The sequence below is a fragment of the Sebastes umbrosus genome, chromosome 4, assembly GCF_015220745.1.
Source record: "Sebastes umbrosus isolate fSebUmb1 chromosome 4, fSebUmb1.pri, whole genome shotgun sequence".
Lineage (NCBI taxonomy): Eukaryota > Metazoa > Chordata > Actinopteri > Perciformes > Sebastidae > Sebastes > Sebastes umbrosus.
This window is the reverse complement of record NC_051272.1, coordinates 8,436,632-8,460,789: the sequence shown is the minus strand read 5'-3', so window position 1 is coordinate 8,460,789 and position 24,158 is coordinate 8,436,632. Positions and strand designations below refer to the sequence as shown.

The 24,158-nt window shown below is 41.3% G+C and overlaps 1 protein-coding gene across 1 annotated transcript; it reads left to right on the top strand.

Annotated features, from left to right (window-relative positions):
* The first annotated feature begins 1,230 nt into the window (after nt 1–1,230).
* wnt2 (wingless-type MMTV integration site family member 2) lies at nt 1,231–22,769 on the top strand. Its single transcript, XM_037767151.1, has 5 exons — nt 1,231–1,767; nt 2,709–2,929; nt 7,954–8,231; nt 9,760–10,024; nt 21,116–22,769. Exons 1-5 carry the CDS (start codon nt 1,685–1,687, stop codon nt 21,319–21,321), a joined length of 1,053 nt encoding a protein of 350 aa, XP_037623079.1. The 5' UTR covers nt 1,231–1,684; the 3' UTR covers nt 21,322–22,769.
* The last annotated feature ends 1,389 nt before the right edge of the window (nt 22,770–24,158 follow it).

Below are 24,158 nucleotides of genomic sequence, written 5' to 3'. Positions count from 1 at the left end.
GATGGTTTGTATAAGGCTGTAAAATAACTATGCGTCATGTTTTGGGGATCAGAAATATTTGGCACATGTGCGTCAGTTGTGCATGGCAATGGGGAGTTTCTTTTTAGGCCTTAATGAGCAGAAAAGTGACCGAATATATAAGAAATAGGATAAATGAATGCACACAAACTGTATTTGGGTCGTTATGTAACGCGGGTGTATAGTTTGATGTCTAATTATTCATCATATCACGAAATAAAATACCACCATAACTCCTGAAAATTAAAGGGACTGTTTGTAACTTTTTACACGTATAAATCTACCGGGTCGGTTTCCCATGCGCTACGCTGGCTACGCTGGCTACGCTGTTCAGACCATTCCAACACAAACTACACGGAAGCACCAAAACCACAAAGTTATATCTAGTGAAGCTTGTCTTGCAAAACAGTGTCAACGCTTCCTGCTCCAGCCCCCCGACCACGGCCAGAAGACACAAGGGAGACCGTAGCTTTGGTCTCCAGGACCGGAGTCTCTGCTGTACTCTGCTCCGCTGCCTGCTTGCCTTCACTCAGACACCGCTCGCATTTTCGCGCACGACTCGTTACTCGCTGCGGAGCCCCGTCACTTCACCAGACACGGAAAACCTCTGTTGGTCTGGAGCAGTTATTTCTGCACAAACTTCCACTGTGCATTCACTAGATATTCTCAGAGCTACGAAGTCTTCTGCAGTGTGTAGTGTGCGCGCATGCACGTGTAGAGGTGGAGCGAGACAGCGAGAACGCGCGCGGTGTGTGAGTGAAGGCAAGCAGGCAGCGGAGAACAGACTCCAGCCACACGCGAGCGCATGGGATCCCGACCCGGTAGATTTATACGTGTAAAAAGTTACAAACAGTCCCTTTAACGGCCAAAGGTGTCGCTGTTAACAAGCATTTCTGAAAGTTACAAACAGTCCCTTTAAAAGTCTTGTGCGCAAAATATATGGAACCCAGGACATAATTCATGCGTAAAAGTCATTTTTCCCGGATTTCCATGCACCACAAAAACCCCCGATCTATCTCTATTATCTGCTCCATTCTGTCACCATCTAAGCTGGTTTGTGCGCTTTTCTGCTGACTGACATTGTCTGAGTGTGCTGGATGAATCCTCCCCCCCCCCCCCTCCCACCACCACCACCACCCCTCCTCTCCGTCCCTGAACGCGTCGGTGCAGTCTGAGTGAAGAGCCCATCAGCCTGGTGGACCACATCTCATCTCCGAGCTGCAGAGCTCCAGGTCTGGACGCGGGCCAAACCTGTCTGGTGTCAAACCAGCCTGAACAGATACTCTCAGACATCTCATTTCTTCACCTCATTCCTGAGACGGGACTCTGCCCACCCCTTTGTGTAAAGCAATTTAAACCTGATAGCTCATCATCGCCACTGAAAATATTTGCTGGACTATCAGACAGTCGCTCTTTACTTTTTTTTTTTTTTTTTTCCCTCCTCCTCAGAAGCTCTTTGGCCACCGCGCACAACCCGAGCCGGTCATGGCTTTTACGCGCAAACCTGCGTCTCCGTCTCCGTCCTCCTCCTCCGACTGTCCTGTGATGATATATTCTTTAATCCAAGCTTGATTTTTTTTGAGATTCAACAAGTTCTCTTAATAGTTTTTCTTTCACCTGAGGAAATGCTCCGTCCAGATCCATAAAGGACCGAAGTTTGGTTAATATGAACTTATTGCCAAGTGGAATATGTTTTTATTTATCTGTAGCAATCTGCTGGCTGACGGCCGAGGTCGATGCATCCTGGTGGTACGTACAGAGCATTGTGTTTTTACATCTTCATTTAAATGCAATTGCAAAAGCAAACTTGTTTTACTGTGCACGTTTTAACTAATGAATCTGTCTTCAGTAAATTTGTGATTTGTGTGTAATCATCTCCATAATTGTTTCCCTCCTCTGTTTGATTATATATATCTTTTTTAAATATGTAGGTCTAAATGTCTTAATTGAGTGAGAGATTGAGTTACTAAAATGGTTTTCATAACATTTTTTTTTTTTTCAAATACTGAAGTTGAAGACTGAATATTTTGACAGATAAGTTTACAGGATAAAGTGATTTGATATAATTTAATTTCTCTTTATTTGCTGTCTTTCGCTTTCTGGCAAAGGTTCTGTTTCCAAAAGTCCAAACTTGACACCGTCGGTGATACTGAGAGGCTGTTTTGACAGATAATTTTCCCTTAATTTCATTTTCCTCTTGCTGTTCTGGTCTCTTTTCTTTAATGGTTGAGGGGAAATCCCTGCATGCAGCCTGCAAGTGTTCAAATTCCCTGCACGTCTTTCATCACCTTGTTCTGCAGGTACATGGGAGTGTGGACTTGTTCGGGAGTGATTTCAACACAAGTTGCTCAAGAAAGACACTTGCTTTATTTCATTATCTTGTTCTCTCCTTTTCTATTTCTGCAGAAATAAACTGTCTGACTTCCCTACAAAGCTTTAATTAATGTCTCTTCTATCCTGCAGCTATACCTGGATGTGCACACATATAGAGTTATTTGCACTTGTGTTGATGGAAAAGGTTCAACTGTCTTTTAGATAATTGAGAGAACTCAGTGTCCACATTTTTTTTTACTAGTCTTTCATCCCTCTGTCCAGATGTTTTTGCACAATTTTTTTTTTTCATTTTACACCTTTCCCTTCCACAATGTACTGTTCTGGCTCTCTCATCTGTCTGCTCCTCTGCTGTGCAGGTACATGGGCACCCTGGGCTCCCAGGTGATGTGCGACAACATCCCCGGTCTGGTGAACAAGCAGCGCCAGCTGTGCCGCCAGCACCCCAAAGTGATGCAGGCCATCGGGGCCGGGATGAAGGACTGGATCTCCGAGTGCCAGCACCAATTCCGCAACCACCGCTGGAACTGCAACACCACAGCCAGGGACCACAACCTGTTTGGACGCCTGCTGCTACGCAGTGAGTGGAGGACGACACTTAAATTACTTTAGCCTAAAAAAGTCAAATTAAAAAAAATAATTATTATGGAAAATTTTGGGCTGCAGGGAGAGACTGTTGTGTTGTTAATCTAGAGGATCTGAAATTGAACCTCCATGTCCTGCCTGCTGAAGTGTCCTTGAGCAAATCACTGAGCCTCAGTGGGACAGGCTAGAGAGAAATAAACGTTTAAACAGGTTGGAGGGATTTAAATAGGGATTCACATCATCCAAGATTTATTTTTCCTGTAAGCTGTTATAGTTTACTTCATGTCCATCTTAAATACCTGCCTCATGTATCCATGAATTACGTCTGAAGACATCAGATGAAAGTTACAGTAAATTAAGTCTATAAAATGATCCGTTCTTGTCGCTCATCTAGTCTTATTGTTGGAAAATTCATCTCTAAATGTATGATAAAATTTTGTCAAAACTGAAGCTTTATTTGAAGATTATAAGATGTTGTTGTAGGAAAACACTAACAATCATTTGGCTCAGTGTCATGAGCATAACTTCTTAACTAGGGCTGCCACTTCCTAGTCGATTAGTCGACTAATCGCCCATTTTGATTTCTTTAGTTGATTTGTAATTTGTTATGCTTTTTTCATGCTGAATGACTTATTTCCAAGAAACTTATGAGTGCAATTCTGGTAAACACAAGATTTAAAGTGGTGCTTTTGTGAGATTCTTCGTGGAAAAACTCAGTTTACAGATCTGTTGATTAAATCAACTAATCGATTAGTCGACTAACGCTGGGTACACACTACACGAGAATCGCTCGGAAGTCCATCCTGGCTGCGTAAATATTAAACATGTTCAATATTTACGGTTGGATATCCTGTTGTGTGTGGTGAACCCCGAGGACAGCCGATGACTCAGTCACGTGGGAAAGAACGATAACAAACTGAGAACCAAGCTGACTGAAGAAGGAAGGACAACCACTGCCGTCATGGCGGCCGTGGCTAATGCATGAGCTAATGCTAAACGTGAAGCATAAAGTAGTAGTAAGATGGAGCTCCGAAATGGAGGAGCAACTTGTTGATTTGTGGCAACAACACAAGTGTTTATTTACTGTGTCTCCATGACTTTATCCATTCATCCTTTGTGAATTTCAGTACAAAGTAAAGACTCTCATCGCTAATTCTTCCTGCCCGTCGTCTGCCATGTTTGTTTACTCTACTGTCATGTTTGAGTTTTTGCGATATTTCTGAGTCGGGCCTCTTGTTGTTCATGAATGAATCTGTTAGTGTATGATGTGCTGTTTTGGCCAAATAATTGCTCTCCACACACTATAGGAACAAAACTGTTAAATTGAACATAACATGTCGTTATGTGTGGCGTCTCTCACATCTTCAACATCTGTTAAGATTTGAAAAATCGTTTAGTGCGGGCCAGCCTTAAGACTTTCTTTGGTTGAGGACAGCTCTATTCTTAACATGTGATTATCGCATCAGTATAATCAGTATCTATCAGTATAATTTTAGCTTTATTATGCTCACTCCTGCACCCCTTCAGTACGTACATAAAGCATCATATTCCTGATCTGATGACTTCAGGGGCCGTCAGGTGCCTTAAACGCTGCACGACTAAGAGTAGAAAGTCAGTGACTGGATTTCCTGCAACAGTATCTGCTGGTTTGTGTTTCCAGGTCATTGTGGGCTGCTGGCACCTTTTTGGAATTGAATCCCTGCGTGACCATGCGTGTTACAGCCCACCGATCTGTTTGCAGTAACAAACTTGTTGCCTTTTAAACTTAACACTGACAAATCTAAACAATCGGTTGGTTTTTCAAAGTATTGATTTACAGCAACACTGAGGCTTTCTGGGAAACTGATAGTTCCCTTGCAGATATGTTCTTCTTTTTTTTTTCTCCACAGAGGTTGGATCGCATTCCAGCACTCGTCTCACTTTACAATTGTACATTTATCACGTCGTCAGTGCAGCCGACTGGTTTCTCCGTCAGTCTGTTCTTGTGTTGGGGGCTAACATGCGACTCAGTACTTAGTGTTGTAGTAATATTATGACTTCTGGAATGCAGAAAAGATTTACCAATGGAAGAATCCTTTTTTATCTTTTGTTCTTCTTAGTTATGTTCCACAATTGTGACTTATGTTACTAATTTTGAGCAGAATAGCCACCGAGTGCAACACTTTTGAAGTATTTGTATCTCATAATAGTACATCAAGCAAAACATACAGTATTTCTCTATTTGGTTAAACGTCCAGTGAAATACTGGATTCATTTTTATTAAATGCTAAACTGACTTGTCAGATATTATAGATTATAGATATTACAGATGGGATATTGTCAGATTTAATAGCAGCTGCAGTTGAAGAGCGCTCATCTGAAACAAAGGAAACAGATTTGCAGTTGCAGTCGAACTATCAAAGCTTGTACTATATATATTTTACTATATAAAGTACTATATCATTTCTTTCTTTAATTTTTTTTAATTATTATTTACCTGATTTATCAGAATCTGCAACAGTTTTGATAATTGATTTATCGTGCAAGCAAGACATTTATCAAGCAAAACTATAAATACCCAACATGATCTCTTGGAAGATGTTTAAATAGCACAACATTTTAAGGACATGATAACGCATTTTAGTCTCTTTGCGTGTCATTTAATGCCAGGTTGTTACCGTGAGACAGTCGCAGTTAGGTTTAGGCAACAAAACCACTCAGTTAGGTTTAGTAAAAAACATGGTTGAGCTTAAAATAAGTACTTAAACTAAGTAAAATACATACATAAAACAATGTAACATAAGTACGGAAAACACGTCACAAACATCACGTCAACATAATAACACATCGGTCTCCTGGTTAAAAGTCCTGTGTTTGTTGGACCTATCCACCTCCCATCCCACCACGATTTATTCTACGTCACTAGCTCTGAGCGTAGCATATACACACGGATGCGTTTGCATTGCAGTCAGTAGACTACATGGCGTACACATGACACGCCGAAAGCAACGAAGGCGTTATTATTGCACGCAAAATTACTTACAAATTACCGTGTCATTCATACGCAATTCGGTGAGCTGAAATACCATTAAAAACACTTGCCGGTTCCAACTCCTTGAATGTTTCTTTATTTGTATTTAATGTCTTTTAGGTTTTGGATTGTTGGTCGCACTTTGGGAAACTGTCAGGGTCATTTTTCATTATTTTATAAATGAAAAAAAAATAATCCACATATTTTTTTAGATAATGACAATAATTAGTTGCAGGTTTACACACTTGATTATTTCAGTGTCAGTGGCATCAATAACTAATTTAAAAAAAGTTTATATTCGTATCAGTCTGATTCAGATTCATCATAATGATGTTTACGTTAGATCCACTTCAGCTACCGTCTCAGTTAGCTGATCACTCTCCACTCAGCTCGTTCAGATGAGAAATGGTGGACATTTAGACTTTTTTCCAAATAACAGTAATCCCACCACTTTCAAGATCCACGTTGGGTCATTAGCACTGTTTATCTTCTCTGATCACTTGCAGAAGAAGACACTTGATTTATTTAGGTTTTTTTCAAAGTCAGGAGAAGACACAGGGTGTAGTGGAAAATAAATGTTATGAAGAGTGTGACAAATGACTCCTCCCAGGCAGTAATGAGTTAGTAGCGTCAAGGATTTAAAATGATTAACGAGTATTAAGCCTGTGACAGATCTGGACAGAAGCATCCCATCAAATCAGACGCGTCACTGTGCGTCTCAGCAGCGAGAGAGTCGGTCTGTATCTCCTGTGAGGACGTGTTATAACAAGTCATAATCTTTTTTTTATTGCCGGTGGAGGATCATCAGGACGCGGCGGTCTGATGTTCCTCTCCCATGCCCTGAGATTTAACCCGCGAGGCGGATCCTTCGACTTAGTCCGTTTCATGTCCGGGGGCCTCTAATCAGCCGTGTGGTATTCGGACCTCCCAGCCGGGCCCCGGCCGTGTCACACAGCATTATCACGGCACATCGAGGCCCCGTCAGAAGCTCCTTATTGTCAATGTCAGTGGGCTAATTTCAAACAATTACACAGGAGTTTTTTCCTCTGTGGTGTCGTGTTCTCTCAGCGTTCTCCTCATTAACCTCGTTAGACACGCTCAACTTAGTTGCTGGACTGGACACTGAGATCACTGTATATGTGTGTGTTGTGTTTTTTTTAATACTAGTGCTGATACGATACCTTGAGTTTCAACATCTTTTTTTTTGTATAGCTAAAACAATTTATGAATTAAAGAAAGATCCCTTTATCGCCAATGAAAATCAATAATCATTAGTTGCAGCTCTAAACATCATCATAAATCCACTTGCATGTCATGATGTTGTAGCAGAGGTTAGACACACTTTCTCTGCCTCAGCCTTTGATCTCTCTCAGATCTCTCATCAGTTACATGTGAAGGGAGATAAGATTTCCCCGTCAGGGTATTGCTGGTAAACGTTCGCTGTTTATCCATCTTGGAGGTAGATGAAGCGTTTTTATGTCATGCCTCACAGGAAATAAAAGCTTCCAGCAGGCAACAACAAACACGGGTCATACAGGTAGCAGCAGTGGCGGTGGCCAAACATGTTGAAGGTTCTCTCTGTTTGTCATCACAGATTAATGTTGCTGTTGTCAGCCAGCCTGTATTGGGAAATGCCAGATCTATAACAGATAAAAAAAAAAGATCAAACTCTTGTGTTTGATTTGCATCTCACATCAGTGGAGTTCAATGATGTAGAGAAGCGTATCTTTGATTTTATCCTGAACTTTCAGTATTTGGACAAAGAATATTGTGTGTAGCTCTGTATTTTTTAGCCACGCTAGCAGCATGGCTCTGGTGCCGATCTGTGTTTTTACACTTGAGACTTGGACTAGAGTTTGTCTTCTGCCAAAACTCAAGACTCGAGCTCTGACTTGGACTAGATTAAATTAGCATGAAACGACACATGACATGAAAATCTAGAGTAGACTTGCCTTTTGTACCAGATGTGTGCTTCCTTCTTTAAGACGTTTCATCCTCTCCCCCTCCAGGCAGCCGCGAGGTCGCCTTCATGTACGCCATCTCCTCGGCCGGCGTGGTCTACACGTTGGCGCGCGCCTGCAGCCAAGGCGAGCTGGACTCCTGCTCCTGCGATCCCACAAAGAAGGGCTCGTCGCAGGACGCCAAGGGCTCTTTTGACTGGGGCGGCTGCAGTGACCACGTGGAGCACGCCATGCGCTTCAGCCAGGGCTTTGTGGACGCCAAGGAGAGGAAGGAGAGGGACGCCCGGGCGCTCATGAACTTGCACAACAACCGAGCCGGCAGGAAGGTGAGGAGGCACTGATCATCTGTAGGAATTACTTAAAGGAACAGTGTGTAACGTTGAGGGGGATATAATATTAATAAGTATGTTTGAAAATAAGAATCGTTGTGTTTTCGCTACCTTAGAATGAGCCGTTTATATCTACATAGGGAGCGGGTCCTCTTCATGGAGCTGGCCGCCATGTTTCTACAGTAGCCCAGAACGTACAAACCAAACACCAGCTCTAGAGAGGGACATTCACATTTTTGCGTCGGCCACCGTAGTTTTCCTACACGCTTGGCACACGGCAGAAGTTTCACTTGGTGGCAATCTGCAACCTCACAGCTAGATGCTGCCAGATCCTACACACTGCACCTTTAAAGGATTCAATCGACCAAATTTGTTTTGGAGATTTTATTGCTTTTATTGCTGATTATTAACTGTTAAAATCCTGAGTTGTACAAGAATGTTCACAGGGAAAAAAAAGGTTAAAAGTACGGCAGTATGTTTTCCAATAGTTTAACGACTGTAGGATTTTTGCTAGAACCTAAAACAGACACAAAAGTAGAAAACAAAAGTATGAAAACCCTTGAAACAATCAGTTGCTTTTTCTGTATTCAAAATGTATTCTTACCTGCAGATGATCTTCAGATGTCATCGTCAAATGTATCTTTAAATCTGCATATTGGGAGGGAAAAAAGAGAAATCCTTTAGTCTCATTTACATTAATATTAATTTAAAACTCTCTCCAATCCGTATACATACTGTACGTACGTGTGCAGTTCAAGAGCTGTTAGAACCCAAAATATTCACTCTTTAGAGCACAAATAAAAAATTAATCTGCAGTCTTTATTTCTAAACAACACATTCTTTGCAGATGTGTTGTTATTACAGAATAATAAAAATGTTAAATATTACGTCTTCTCACCTAACATAATTCAACTCTTAACCAGGCTGGGAGATGACAGATTTAAAGATGTACATCCTGATTGGATTCTGGGAGAAACACTGGAAATTTGGTAATAAAAAGGTCAGATTTAAATATTAAGTATTGGTATCACCCTTATAAACCAATCTTTATACAAAAAACTAAGCCACTATATTACATTTTTCATTTTTCGTCAACGATTTTGTTAGTCGGGCAAAAGTCAAAATTCTCTGATTCCAGCTTCTTAAATGTGAATATTTTCTGGTTTCTTTCCTCCTCTATGACAGTAAACTGAATATTTTTGAGTTGTGGACAAAACAAGACATTTGAGGACGTCATCTTGGGCTTTGAGAAACACTGATCGTCATTTTTTCACCATTTTCTGACATTTTATAGACCAAACAACTAATAAATCAATCCAGAAAATAATCAACAGATTTATCGACAATGAAAATAATCGTTAATAACGGCCCTAATTTTCATTATATAGTCAGCATGAGTGACTGCTGTTGTTCCTTTTGGTCTATTTTATGTTACAGTTCCTCACTACAGTTTAATATATACTGTATAATGTATAATATAATAACAATCTTATCTGAAACTTACCTCCTGTTCTCTCCTCGCCAGGCGGTGAGGCGCTTCATGACTCTGGAGTGTAAATGTCACGGCGTCAGCGGGTCATGCAGCGTCCGCACCTGCTGGCTCGCCATGGCCGACTTCAGACGCACCGGCGACCACCTTCGCAAGAGGTACAACGGCGCCGTTCAGGTGGCCGTCAACCAGTACGGCACTGGGTTCACCGCCGCGCACGCACACTTCAAACGACCCAGCAAGAATGACCTGGTGTACTTCGAGGACTCGCCGGACTACTGCATACGGGACCACGAGTCAGGTCAGACACTCCCCCCGACCTTCACAGAACAGAGACAGTCACTGAGTACAGTTGTAACTTTAGATGCACTCAACTTTACAGTAAGCTAGTCAGGCAACATTTGGTTGAAAAGTTATTTTAAGTAGGTCCAAACTACATGTTGAAATATTTATAATTTAAATGCTCTTCAAATGCTTTTACGTAACCAAGCCCCATACAATTTTTTTTCAATTTCCATTCAAATTTATCTCGTTTTAACTTCTGAGATCTTAAGTGGCTTTTGTTCTCTTTGTAAAGGTGTTATGAGCTACTTATCCATCCTACAGTAGACGACGGTCAGGAGTACCAGCACGGGAGCAAAGCAATGTACTGCTGTGGACGGGGGGCAGCAGCAAAACGTAATCTAGCCACCTAAAAAAAACAAAATCAGTTTAAGAATACGCTATATTTAGAGTATTTTCACAGCCCTTTCCGACAGGGAACTGAAGCCGTTGTCTATGCTCTCTTCAAAGCCACCAGACTCCGTTGAAAAAAACAGTAATTTTACCTAACAGAACACAGGAGTTGCTGGTCTACCGGTGCCTTGAGGGCTGTCTGACGGCGAGGTAAAGCTTTGAAAATATTCAAAATATAGCGTACACTTAAACTGTTTTTTTAGGTGTCTAAAATACGTTTAGCTGCTACCCCCTACCCACAGCAGTACGTTGCTTTGCTTCCGTGCTGGTAATCCTGACCGTCGTCTACTGTAGGTAATACTTTGATTATGGATAAGTACCTCATACAACCCCACTACAAAACACCCCGAACTATCCCTTTAAAGGAGAGGAGGGGTGTGAGGGTTATGCTTGATCACGAATGCACTAACAAAATCTCCAGCAGGTTAAATGTTGTCGGCGTCTCAAACCTGTCAAATGTCTACTCTTGCTTTCAGTAACAGAACTGGTTCCAATATGTTTTTTTTAATCATCTTCCAGTGTTTGTCTTGTACCATATCGGTTCAGTGGGAGCCTGAAGTTGGTAGTTCAGAGTGTAGCTGGTGTTTTACATACTCAGCACAGGTTGGCCAGTTATTCATAATTCGAGGGGACTTGAAGTAATTGGTTGTTACTCCTGTACGTCAGAGCATGTTTGCATAAAATTGAACATTTCTGGTCGGTGCCAGCATGTCTTTTTAGGTTCAGTTCACATTGAATGGCGTGCTGTCATGTTTCTAGTGTGTAAACAGGGATTCATATCAGCAGATTTCTCTAAATGATGAATATGTTTTGCATAGTAATCACGGAGGCAGTGGGTTCAGCTTGTATTGACAGCATTCCTGCTACAGTCTGGGCTTTCTGTGTTCTGCAGAGTTTAGGAAGCTACTGTGAAAATATTATCCTTTTTTGGTTGAGCTGTGTTTGTGTCAATCAAAATTCCAGCAGCTGTTCAACAACTGGATCGTAATCGTCTGGTTCTTCCTGATGTTTTTGATAGCTTCCTGTATTTGAAAGTGATTAAACTCCTGAGTAGAGAAAGTCGATCTTGACGTGACTCTGCAGCTCCAGTGTCAGCCTGCCCTTCACGCTGTCTTACAGTCTCTCATCAGGAGTGACAGAATCGTTACAGCTTGAGGGCTGCACGTTCTTGCTAAGAATTAAACATCAGATTGTGATCTCTCTGAGGATAATTCAGTAGGGTTATTTTTTCTGTTGACTGATTAAATGAAACAGGAAACCCAACCTGAGGTTTCATTTGTAAGGCCAGAAGAAAGTCAAATATCGGAGCCCAGATGCTGCCGTGTCAACACAGATAAGCAGTTAAATATATCTGACTGAGTGTGTTTGAGTGTGAACAGGACGGTGAGTGTGAGAAGGAAAATGTTTGTGTTTGAAAACTGTGTGAGAGTAAGAGAAGTGTGTGTGTGTGTGTGTTTCAGACGAGGTGGATGCCTGTCAGGCAGCAGATGATCCGTGGCGATCGGGTGTCGGCCAGTTTAAGACCCATTACACACTTCTGTGGGCTGAAACCTTAGAGCACCACAGATCACTATAAATCACCTGGAAACACACACACACACACACACACACGCCTGAGGGCACGATTGGACAGCAGAGAGAGGCATATTTCAGGGGCAGGTTGGATCACACAACACAATACAATAGTTTACAGTAGCGCTGTCCTCGACCAAAGAAATTCTTAGTCGTCTAGCCCTCATACGATTAATATATGACTAATCGATTCGTTTTATTCTGTAAAACTGCGATTCTCCACAAAGAATCGCACAAAAGCACCGCTTTAAATCTTTGTTTACCAGAGATATGCTCAGAAAGTTTCTTCGAAATAAGTCATCCAACAAGAAAAAAGCATAAAAAACTACTGAAGCGACAAAAGAAATCTTATTTTCAACTAATCGACTAAGAGGGGGCAGCCCTAGTTTACAGTGTGTCAAAGTGTCGAAGACTTCTCCTTCCCAGGGTTATTATCGTAAACTAAAACAAAAATAAGCAGTGAAAAATATTGTTAGTAAACTGAAACTAAATAAAAACAATATCCTTTAAAAGGGGCTATATATAGGAATCAGAAATTGCTTGTTAACAGCGACACCTGTGGCCGTTAAGTCAACGACAGTCAGCGTCCTGTTGCTCGCGCTTGTGCTCGCACTACATAGATGCGAGCGAGCATTGGTCAAAACAGTGAGGCAACAGACACGAGACTAAACGTGATTGACAGCTAAAACCACAATATTACTATATATTTCACATGCTTGGCAGTAATTTTAGCTTACCAAACAAAGGTCCCACCATGAATCGACGGCCCGGCCGATGTTGATCCTAGTTTTCCCCCCGACATCACATTCCTGTTTTGCAAGACGGGCTTCACTAGATTTTTACTTTGTTGTTTTTTTTGTTCTACCGTGGAGTTTGTGTGGAATCTGAGTTGTGGTGGGGGCTGGTCATTTGTTGGCGTTAGCGGACTCCATTTCTAACCAAACATTAGCTATCATTGCACACTGTTAGCCCTGTAGAGGAGCTAAAAATAAAGGCACTCACGAGCGCGCATGACTTCACATCCGTTAGATTTTCCCGGAAAAAACGACCCACATTCTTCCCATTAAAAGCAGTCTACAGGCTGATAGAGGAAACCCAGAAAGTCGCGGAAGGTATCATTTTTTAGGTTAGGTTACAACCTGTTCACACGATTAGAAAACATTTATACATGTAAAAACTTACATACAGTCCCTTTTAAGAAAAACTAAACTGAAAATCTAATTTAATTTCAGTTTTCTTTTAGCTCTAATATATCGTTACCGGAAAAAAAAAAGGAGACGGCATGAATTTCCGTCAACTCTGGTGACGTTGAACCACAGAAACTATATTAAATTTGGGCAGCTCACCAAAGAGAGTAGATTACCCTCACTCAAAAAATATTTATGCTTTTATTTTTTTATGTTTTCTTTTCAAAGTCTGCTTGGAAATGCAGTTGAAAGTGCAGGTTGATGAGAGAAAGTCTGCATTAAATGCTTAAACAATGTCCTATTTTCTTTGATTTCATGGTGCAACCTGAAACAAAACGGGGTGTTTTTGAAGTTGAAGTGATGGTTAAACACTTTGTCTTGCACTTTGCTGCACGTAGCGTTATTTTTCTTGCTCAAGGACACTTAGGAGTCAAAGGAAATGTTGGATGTTGCAGCGAATCAAACCTGGGATTTGTCTGTCATGGGACGGTGTCATGTACTCCGTGTGTGCAGTATAAGTTATCAGGCACCGTCATGGTTTTTTTAGGTGCTGAGAGAGTTTTATGACCTTAAAAGAGTCTTAACTTTAACCTGCTGTTTAACCTGACGCATGGTTTTAATTTAGAGCGCAGAACTGTTTCATGTTTCATGTCTGGAGATAAAAGCTACGAGAGCGTTTTCTAGTCTTTGAGTCTGGAAGTTAATTCTTGATCTTTGGGAGCTTTCGGCTGCTCAGGTGTTTTATTTCTATATATTTTAGTTATGTGTATCTTTTGGGTTGTGACAGTTTAGGTACAGACAGGAAATATGGAGAGAGAGGGAGAGGGTTACAACATGCAGCAAAGATCCCTAGCTGGATAGATATATAACCATTAGACCACCAGGACGCCCGCTGAAGTTACCTACGCCGGGTCTATTAGCTGAAGAATAATTCAATTTGTGGAATGTTTTACTTTAATGTAAGACATTGATAAACTCGTGAGTTGAAACAGTCGATTAGTAGATAGACAGAAAATTAATCTGTAACTATTTTCATAATTTATTTTCGTTAAAGTCGTACTTTACTTCACATAAGAGAATAATAGCGGATGCAACAGCGACACATAGCGACGGAAGATCAAGACACTTTACACCCGCTGATACAACCTGTCTGCTGGAGGAATACAATGCAGAAAAAAAGTGCGTTATTTAGTAGTTTCAATCAACTTAAATTCTGAAGCGACACCACACGCAGCACAGTGGCTGCTACAATAACCCTCTTGGACGGGTGAACTGGGGACTCGGTTGTCTGTTGTGCTCCTACACTGCAGCTGGCGCACCGCTGCATGCGACCCTCTAATCTTGTCGGTTAACGGTGGATAATCAGTTAACGAGGGTTGGTTATCGGTTACATTTTTCTTTTCAAAATTAGCATCCCTAGTTGATACGTCTAAAAAACAAAGAGGCGCTAGTGTATATGGACTGGCAGGTGGCTAGGAAGACGTGGACAGTATGTCTTGTCCATTTTGCAGAGAGACTTGGAGGTAAGCTAGACACGTTCTACTATATCTATTATACTTTGATATCTTGATAGCTACGCCCTGATTGACTGATGTTGGGGAATCGGCTCGTGGCTCTGCTTCAACTGTGCGAGAGCCTCGTGGACGGCCAACCAAAATTTCTGATGGCCGGTTGGTAGGAGTTAATGGGTCCTCGGTCCCCCCCGTACACTGCACGTCAAACGACGCCCGACGAAGCTGACATTCGGTCCGACTCTAAAGTGAGTCGTTCGGCTCCAAATTCAGGCCAGAAACAAGCTAAAACCGTACAGTGTATGCCCAGTTTTAAAGTTAGCTATACGTAATGGATAAACACTTGAAATAGTTAGCTAGCTTTCCTGCCTAAAATGAAATCAGTCTTAATATTTATGCAACAGAGCAGGCTTAATTTGATTAGTCTAACCTGACAATCTAAGACAAGTCAATACTAAGTTTATGCAACATTAAGCAAAATTGTCCCTAACCCAAAGTAATTGACGTCACTTTTTTCTTCAGTTTTGGTTATTGTAAAGTTGGTCTTTAGTGGCATTAAAAAAGTCTTAAGTCTAACTTGCCTTAAGCTGTTTTAGATGGGCATTCGTTTTCTATTTTCGGGAATTTTATAGACCGAGCAATTAATCATTTAACTGACAAAATAATTTGCGATCATTAGCTTCATCCTCTCTACTGACAGTCTGAATCTCTAAATCCTACTGAAATCGTGTTAACCTCCTGATGGACCCCTGGAGGTCTCAGGGCCCCCTTTAGAGGACGAGTAGAGGCTTCACAGCAGACATGAAGGCTTTCTGTGGTGTGTACATGTAAGCAGGGTGAGGTAACACACACACACACACACACACACACACAGTGTTCGCCATGGGCCTCTCATGAGAACTTAACTCGCTGCCTCTCTAAAGACCGAGTCCTCTGGGACACACAGAGAGAGAGACAGGCATGTAAACTCACTGTACTGTACACTGAAACAGCCTCTCTCTCTCTTTTAGACACCCAAACATGAAGCGCAATCATTTTTTGAAACATACACTTTGAGTTATTCACGTCTCTCTCCCGTCACACACACTGAAAAACCTCTCAAAGACATGCAAACTCACCCTCAATCATTCTGAATAACACACACACACACACACACACACACACATATATATATACACACACACACACACACACACACACACACACACACACACAGAGATAGCGAGACGGCCCCTCTGTGCCTCCTTAAAGTGTGAAATCAATTTCCCTCGGCCCCGGCGAGGCTCAGGTGCTAAACTCATCTCTCGGCGCCCCCTCATCTTAATTCAATAAGCAGACGCAGGGAGAGTGAGCGAAGGCTATGAGGAAGACTACGGCCATGATGTCATCCCTCGCAGGGCGGCATACCGGCGGATGACGGGCGGGGGTGGAGAGGGGTTGGGGGGGGGGTGCTTCAAGTCATGCCCAGACATATTACCTGGCGAGGGAATGGTGCAGAGACACACACAGAGAGAGAGAGAGAGAGAGAGCAAAGCAGAATGTAAACATGAGCAAATTCCAGAACAATGTTCGAGATGGTACTTGAAGCCAGCGCATCATTTTTTCTAAACCTTTATTTATACAGGAGGAGTCAGCTGAACACACACATGTTCTTCTTCAGTCACACTTCTGCTGCTGCTGCTTCACAGTCAGACAGTAACAGATAGTAACAGTCCTCCGCTGGCTCAACGGCTCAGACGTTTAATCACGTTTTTAGAACATACTTTTGTGTGAGTAAACAGTAGTATGGATCTTTTTGTGACGCACTGAACTGTAATTACCACGTCACTTCCTGAGAGCCTCCTTGCCGGTTGCAGACGCGTAACCACGGTAACCCTTACCAGCCTCATGTGACCAAACAAATGATTTGTGAGAATCATGAAGTCTGAACTAATTTTAAAAATATATTACGCCTATAGCAAAGTTAAATCTCACACTTAAATTGAAGCGTTATCCACGTTACAGAGCGGTACACCTTTGTGTCGATGCCGGCGTCCAGTGTTTCCATACTGTAATATTTCACCTGAAATAGTATGCAATTCGCGCACTATTGGTTCCATACTAAGGTTTCGGACATATTAAAAAATCTTTACCAGAAAAAAAGTTGTAATATTATGAGAATGAAGTCATAACTTTACGAGAAAAAAAAGTAATTTCCTCCTCCACTAAAGAGGCAATTTCCCCATCAGGTCTGTGTGATTCTTTCTTCGGAACAAACGCAGTTTCTTGCACAATCATTTCATGGTCCTGATACTTATGATAATGTGGTGCTGATGTGCCAAAAGATGAAGTATTTTGTTATTTGTGAAACCTAAACTAAAGTATAACTTCCCAAGATGCTCCACGTTCCTCATTTTCACACACGCTGCTCTATTTCCCCTCTAAAATAACACGTAAACATTATAATATTCTGACTTTATTCTCATAATATTACGACTTTTTCCCTCGTAAACCTATGACTTTATTCTCGTAATGTTATGACTTTATTCTCAAAATCTCAGATTTATTTATTTTTCCTCAATGTGGCCCTTATACTCCGTCGTACCGAACAGCTGTCATCTAAAACACCACAGAAATCAGCAATCAATGCATCTGAATCAATGCAATGGAAATCGATACGTTCACTGTAATATTCACGATAATAATTGAATCCTACAGTAAAAGAGGGAAAAAACAAAACAACATGAGTGTGCACAGTTGAATAACTAATGTTCTCAAATAACTAAACAATATGAACACATGTTTACGGGCGTCAAATAATCATCTTAACGATCACATTTTGCCTGTTGAAAAATGTTGTTATCCTCGACGCCCCCTAAACAAATGTTATTGTTTAATGTTGCGTTCTGATAATTTGTGCCCATGAATTATTAATGTGACAACACAGTTTAATAATTCAACAGCAGTAATGAGTTTTTCTTCTCCGCAGCGGCACACGCCGGGCTCTGTAGAATCCAAACTATTTATCTTATTTACTTTTTTCTCGGCTTTTAATAAATTGGCTTTTTGCCAGCCCGGGGGTCGCTCATCAAAACAATGACACGTCATAATTATAATCACACAGAGATAAGGGCGGCCTCTGGCCTCCAGGATCATGTCAGTGTTGTTTATGATATAATATAAAGAGTCACTATTTGTCTGAAAGGTGTTTTATTGTAGTTTAACTCGACATAACAAGCTTTGATTTCTTGTGATAAAAGAATAATTATCTGGACATGATAACCAAAACTGTCTTGTCATGATCTTTAGATAAAAAACATGAGATTCTGATGTTGTTATGATCTAAAGATTATCAGCAGACGTTCTCAGCTTGCCGCGATGTTGCTCGTATTTAATATCTTGAAACGTCATAAACAGAACTAAACTATTAGCTAATTCTAGTTGGTCAGGCGTGCGTCCTCATTAAGAGATTCATGATTATTTCAGAAGCTAAAAGTTTATTTCTGTTTGCAACTCCAGTTTTCAGTAGACCTGCAACGACTAATCGATTAGTTGATCGATTGAAAAATAATCGCCAACTATTTTGATAGTTGTTTAATCGTTAAAGTAATTTCACATGCAAAAATAGCATTTCTGTTTTTATATAACATTAAACTGAATATCTTTGGGTTTTGGACCAACAAATCAAGACATTTAAAGACATCACCTTGGACTTTGAGAAACTGGGATGGACATCTTTCACTATTTCCTGATATATTTTATAGACAAAATGATTAATCCATTAATCTAGAAAACAGTCGGCAGATTAATCGTTATTAATAGTTGAGGCCTTAGTTTTTAGTTTTGCTGCTTAAATATCCCACGATATTTACTGCAGTGACATTACTACAATTTACTGTTACTGAAAGCAGCCTCTATAATCATTAAAGAAAACACTCATACATCAATACTGTACATCATTTAAAAAGCCTACAGGGACTGGTAGAGGGGGAGTGAAATGTCTTTGCGGGGTGCGGGTCTCTAAATTGGAGTAAATAACTCATTCTGGCGGAGGATTTATGCGTACACGCAGATTCGGATAACGTCGGAGCCGATCCACACATCACTACTCTGCAGTATTAAAGGATAACTGCTGCATTTTTCAACCTGGATCCTATTTTCAGCCCGTTAAGCGGCTGGCGTCTGCAGCACTCTCCTTCAATACTGGACTGATTTCAAAAAAGTGTTGTCCCCATTAGTCACACGAAATCAGGTCCAGATTGAAAAATACCAAAGTTACCTTTTAAGATCTCGCTTCCACAATAGCACCTGTTATGCTGAAGTAATCTGCATCCTAAATGCTTCACTGGTTGCATCAACAAGCACTTTAACTTGTCACTATAAGGACATGAGCCATCTGGGTGCACTTCTGTATTTATTGTATTGTTGCTGTATTGAGGAGGTTGATGTGGTAATAAATGATTGACTCTTGAAGGTGTAGCTCAGCGCAGATACACACCTGAAAACATACTGTAGATACAGTGTGTGTGTGTGTGTGTGTGGGCGGCTGGAGATTTAGGAGACAGTGAACACTATCAGTGTGTGTGTGTGTGTGTGTGTGTGTGTGTGTGTGTGTGTGTCAGCGCTGGATGTCTCCTGTAAAATGAACAGCTGATGAAGAGTGGGAGTGCAGGCTGACGGCTCCTATCATCAATCTCTCATCTCTCCTTCATCTTCCTCTCCCCCTCCTCTGTCTCATCTCTACTGCACCGCCAGCATTATGCTGCGCTCCCATTGGCTCCCGATAACCAATAGAAATATTCCGATTGGCCACGTTGTGGTTTTTACGTACCGCCCAAGTCACATCCTCATTCCACGTTGGAGCGAACTTATGTCTTAAATCCTGAGTAAATTTCCCAGGATGCTTCTCACCTTTTGCAGCCTGGAGTAATTGTCCGTGTGGGTGTCGGAACGGCTCCACCAGTAAATCTCATTTTGGAAGGAAACTTCTGAAATGTGTTTTTTGCATTTAGTGAATAAATGTGATGTTCATTCAGTGGGAAGTTAAATATCCTGCTGCTGCTGCAGGAAATGATTCAAGAAGCATTTAAGTTCCTCTGATCTCAAACTTTAGTGGGGGCACCATGTTTAGGAAGAAAAGGTTTAATGGTTCTCTATACCATCTTCAGAGCATTCATATATATTTTTTTACCATTGATTTGTGCGTGACCGTTTAACGACTTTTTCTTTTGGATAAATAAGGACTTTTATTTGACTTCTGGAATGAAATAAGTTGTTTTAAAAAAAACACAAAAAAAAAGCAGTATGGCAAAGTTTGAATTTATTAACTAGCATTTATTTATAATAATTTGCCAAATTTTAGGGGCAGTGCCTAAATTATATCCACGCCAGCAGCTGCTGTGGCACCTGTAAAGATCTACATTAGCCGCCTCATCGTTAAACACCTCAAACTGGAAATCAACTCAACACTCAAGATTCAAGATTCAAGAGTTATATTTGCAATTTGCACCTAAGTACATTGGAACTCTGAGCAGTTTACACCGAGTCAAATTTAAGAAAGGAAAAAAAAGGTAGAAAAGGCACAAGGTAATTATAGTACAAAATAATTAGCACATTCAACTCAACACAATAAATAAATAAATTATTAAAATACAAAACGCTCTGTGTAGTCAATAAATAAACTAAACTACCCTCTGCATAGGAACGATACCCCAGAATACAAATATACAGTATATATATATATGCTCCATGACCACTCTCAAAAATATTTAAAAAAAGAAATAATTAATATATAATTCCACAGTGGAAGGCAGCATGTTGCACAGCATTACAGTCCATTCAGTTCAGGTGTGCTGTGTGTCAGTAATGGTATGGAGGTGAGGTGAGGTGTGGGGTATTTGTGTCCCTCTTTAACGTCCTTTGCCACCAGTCTGATTGTAGCTGGGAAGAAGCTGTTGTGAAAGCAGAGGTGCTCTGTGAGTGGAGATGCTCTCTGGCCTGTGGTGCCTCAGGTTGTGTCCTGATTCCCTCCACCTGAACAGAGGGTGAGCTGGGTGGTGTCTGTCCCTCAGGATGCTCTGTGCCCTCCTCCTGCAGCGCTGGGTGTATATCGTGTCCATGGAGGGGGAGATTAGAGCCAATGATTCTTTCTCCAATTTTTATGACTCGCTGCAGCGATTTCCTCTCAGCCTGGGTAGCGTTCACAAACCAGACCGTGATGCCGCTGGTGACACTATTAGATAAAAAGAAAATAACATTGGGTTTGAGTTTTTGAGATGCCCCTACACATTTGATTTTGAGGTTTTTAGCAGGTCAATGATTATAGATAAATTATTATAAAGACAGAACAGATAAAACCCTTAAATCCTCCCTGACCTTCTCTCTCTCTCTCTCTCTCTCTCTCTGCAGGGTCGACGGGGACGGGAGGGCGGGTCTGTAACCGGACGTCTCGCGGCGTGGACGGCTGCGAGGTGATGTGCTGCGGTCGAGGCTACGACACGTCGCGGGTCAGCCGGACCACCAAGTGCGAGTGCAAGTTCCACTGGTGCTGCGCCGTGCACTGCCGCGACTGCCACCAGCAGGTAGACGTGCACACCTGTAAGGGCCAGACGTGACTGAACACTACTGACCGTGTTAAACCAGCAGTTCTACCTGTGGTAAAAACCACTGCTTCTGTACTGGGCTGCTGTCATCAAACTGTAAGTGACAATCAAAAAGGATATTCTGACTCCATGAATGCCACTCAGCCTTCATTCCCCCCCCGAGATCACCCGTCAATCAAACCGTAGCTAGTTGGGTTTGAGTATCTGTAGGTGGCGCTCTTCCATGATGTCTTTTTGCTGCTCATGCTGTTTATTCCAAACATAACAAGGGTCCATCCACATTCTGTTCTGTTTGATTCAAACGTAGGTTAAGCTGATCAATGTGAACGCTAGCACTAGCTGAGTCAACGTTAGCTGTGCTAAGTTTGAAACAACTGAAAGGGTTAGTTTGGATGTTTTTGAAGTGGGGTTGATTGTATACTCCTGTGTTCTGCCAGTTAAAATTACTGTTTTTGTGAATGAAGTCTGGTGGCTTTGAAGAGAGCGATAGGGGAACAGGAAAGGGCTGTCTGACAGCGAGGTTAAAGCGGCTGTCGTATTATATTGCCCTCTTCAAAGCCACCAGACTACATTCACAAAAACAGTAATTTTACTTCGCAGAACACAGGAGTTTCTGGTCTACCGCTGCATCGATCGGTTAGTTTGTTCGTGTTATTGTGTGACTTTCGGAGCTGAATAAAGTTGGCGTCCGCAGCAGTATGTTGCTCAGCTTCCTGCCGGTACTCCCCTGTCTGCTTCTCCAAACTGGGAGCATGCCGACCGCCATCTAAGTTACTGTATGTAACGTTAATACTATAAGGATGTATATATACTGTATATGTAGCAGCGTCATCATGCAGAAACCTACGTCAGGTCACGTGGGAAAAAAGTTTTTAGGAGGACTTGGGAAAATAGAATTTTCAACACATACGTACTTTGACCAAAATGTTAATGTTTGAATACATAAGGAACAGCACTGGGAAGATACAGAATGATATAAAAACTTCCAAAAACTCAAAAATAATGGACCCACTCTTTAAATGGTTTGGAGGTAAACTACCGCCCTGAGGACTGAGAAAAAATACACTGAAAATATATCTTAAGTTATATAATCTATTGTAGGAAGAGTTACGTTGTTCCCTGTGCAGTCAGAGAGTTTCAAGCTTTTTTGATAATGTGTAGGTACTTTACGCCCTGGGACTGAGAACGGGCTGGTCTTTCATAGCTGTGGGTGAAATCGTGGCTCTGCAGTCTGGATGACATCGTCTCGACCTCGGCGTTAATCCATTCAAATTTTTTCATTGTTGCTGTTAAAGGCCTCTAGATTAATGAACACAGTTAAGGATGCATTTCAAGTCGTACTTACATTTCAAGTTCCATGTCTGATAAAAAAAAAAAATGCTGCAGGATAATATTCTGTGCATGTAAAAACACTCACTCACTGTTAATTGTAGCTTCCCAAATCCAGCACACAATCATTAGTTAATCCTGAGATAGATAAGAAGACTGCAGCCTGAAAACACATTCAGTAAAACACCAGCTTGTCACCATCACAACCTGCAAACATCCATCTTTCTTCTCTTATTTCACTGGTTTTATTAACTCTCCAGTATCTGTCAAGTCCTGAAAAGATTACTGACACAAGAGTCAGTAACTAACTGGTTACCTGCACAGCTGCACTCCCCATTTAAACACAAAAGCTCTACATTAGTTTTGCTTAACAGACTTCCTGCTTGTTCCAACGCTCTTTTAGTGTCTAAAATGTGCGTCCCACAGTTAAACCGGTCCGGCCTTTGTTTGTTTGTTTGTTTGTTTGTTTGTTTGTTTATGTAAATATGTGGTTGTGTAAATTAAAATCAGATGTATAGTGTATGAAACATTATCTGTAACCAATAAGCACATTTAACTAGATAACACACTTCACTTCCTCTGGCCGTGCGAGCCAATCACAGGACACAGGAAACGTGGCCACATTACAGAAACTGACATTTTTTTGTGTTGATGCCGTGTTCCCAGATCTCAGCAAATAAACTGGGGAGATATTATTACTGTAAAAAGCGCAAGTTTTAGCTCTTTAGTTACAAGTCATGTATACTTGCTGTAACGTGTTTGCCGATCGTTTTCAAAAGCTGCAAATGAACAGTGTGTAACACAAATGGAATATAATATTAATAAGTATGTTTTCATTAGTGTATAATCAACTGAAAATAAGAATCGTTGTTTTTTCGTTACCTGGTAATGAGCCGTTTATATCTACATAGGGAGCGGGTTCATGTTTCTACAGTAGCCCAGAATGGAGAAACCAAACACTGGCTCTAGAGAGAGACACGCGACATCTCCTCTTTCCACCCTCCTTGATTAGGGTTAGGAAACAGTCATGGTTGACGTTAACTTCACTGACTAGCGACTCACAGGACTGATACCAACGAGTCACGTGACAAAATAAGTCAACGTTACTTTTAGTTTGACACGGGACATGAACTACTTTAGGAGCAACAGAAGTCAGACGGCGGCTGGCGGTACCACGGTTTAACACTCTGCGGCTCACGTTAACGCAGTTTCACAAGCGTGTCGGAGAACTACGATGGCCTTAAGGCAACATGAAAGTCTCTCTAGAGCCTGTAGAAACGTGGTGGTGAAACATGGCGGACTACGTGAAGAAGACCCGCTCCCTATGTAGATAGAAACGTCTCATTCTAAGCTAACGAAAACACAATTCTTGATTTCAGGTGATTATACACTAAAGACAACATCATTATGAATATTATATTCCATTTCTGCTAATAGATCAATGAAATGTTACACACTGTTTTCTATTAGTTTCTGTGTGTCATGAAAATCACTTAGCAAGCCGTTGAAACATGTTTGAG

Coding starts and splice junctions, on each gene's coding strand:
- wnt2 (XM_037767151.1), top strand. CDS start 1,685: ATGAACTTATTGCCAAGTGGAATATGTTTTTATTTATCTGTAGCAATC. Junction 2,930..7,953: donor TGGACGCCTGCTGCTACGCA/GTGAGTGGAGGA, acceptor CTCCCCCTCCAG/GCAGCCGCGAGGTCGCCTTC. Junction 10,025..21,115: donor CATACGGGACCACGAGTCAG/GTCAGACACTCC, acceptor CTCTCTCTGCAG/GGTCGACGGGGACGGGAGGG.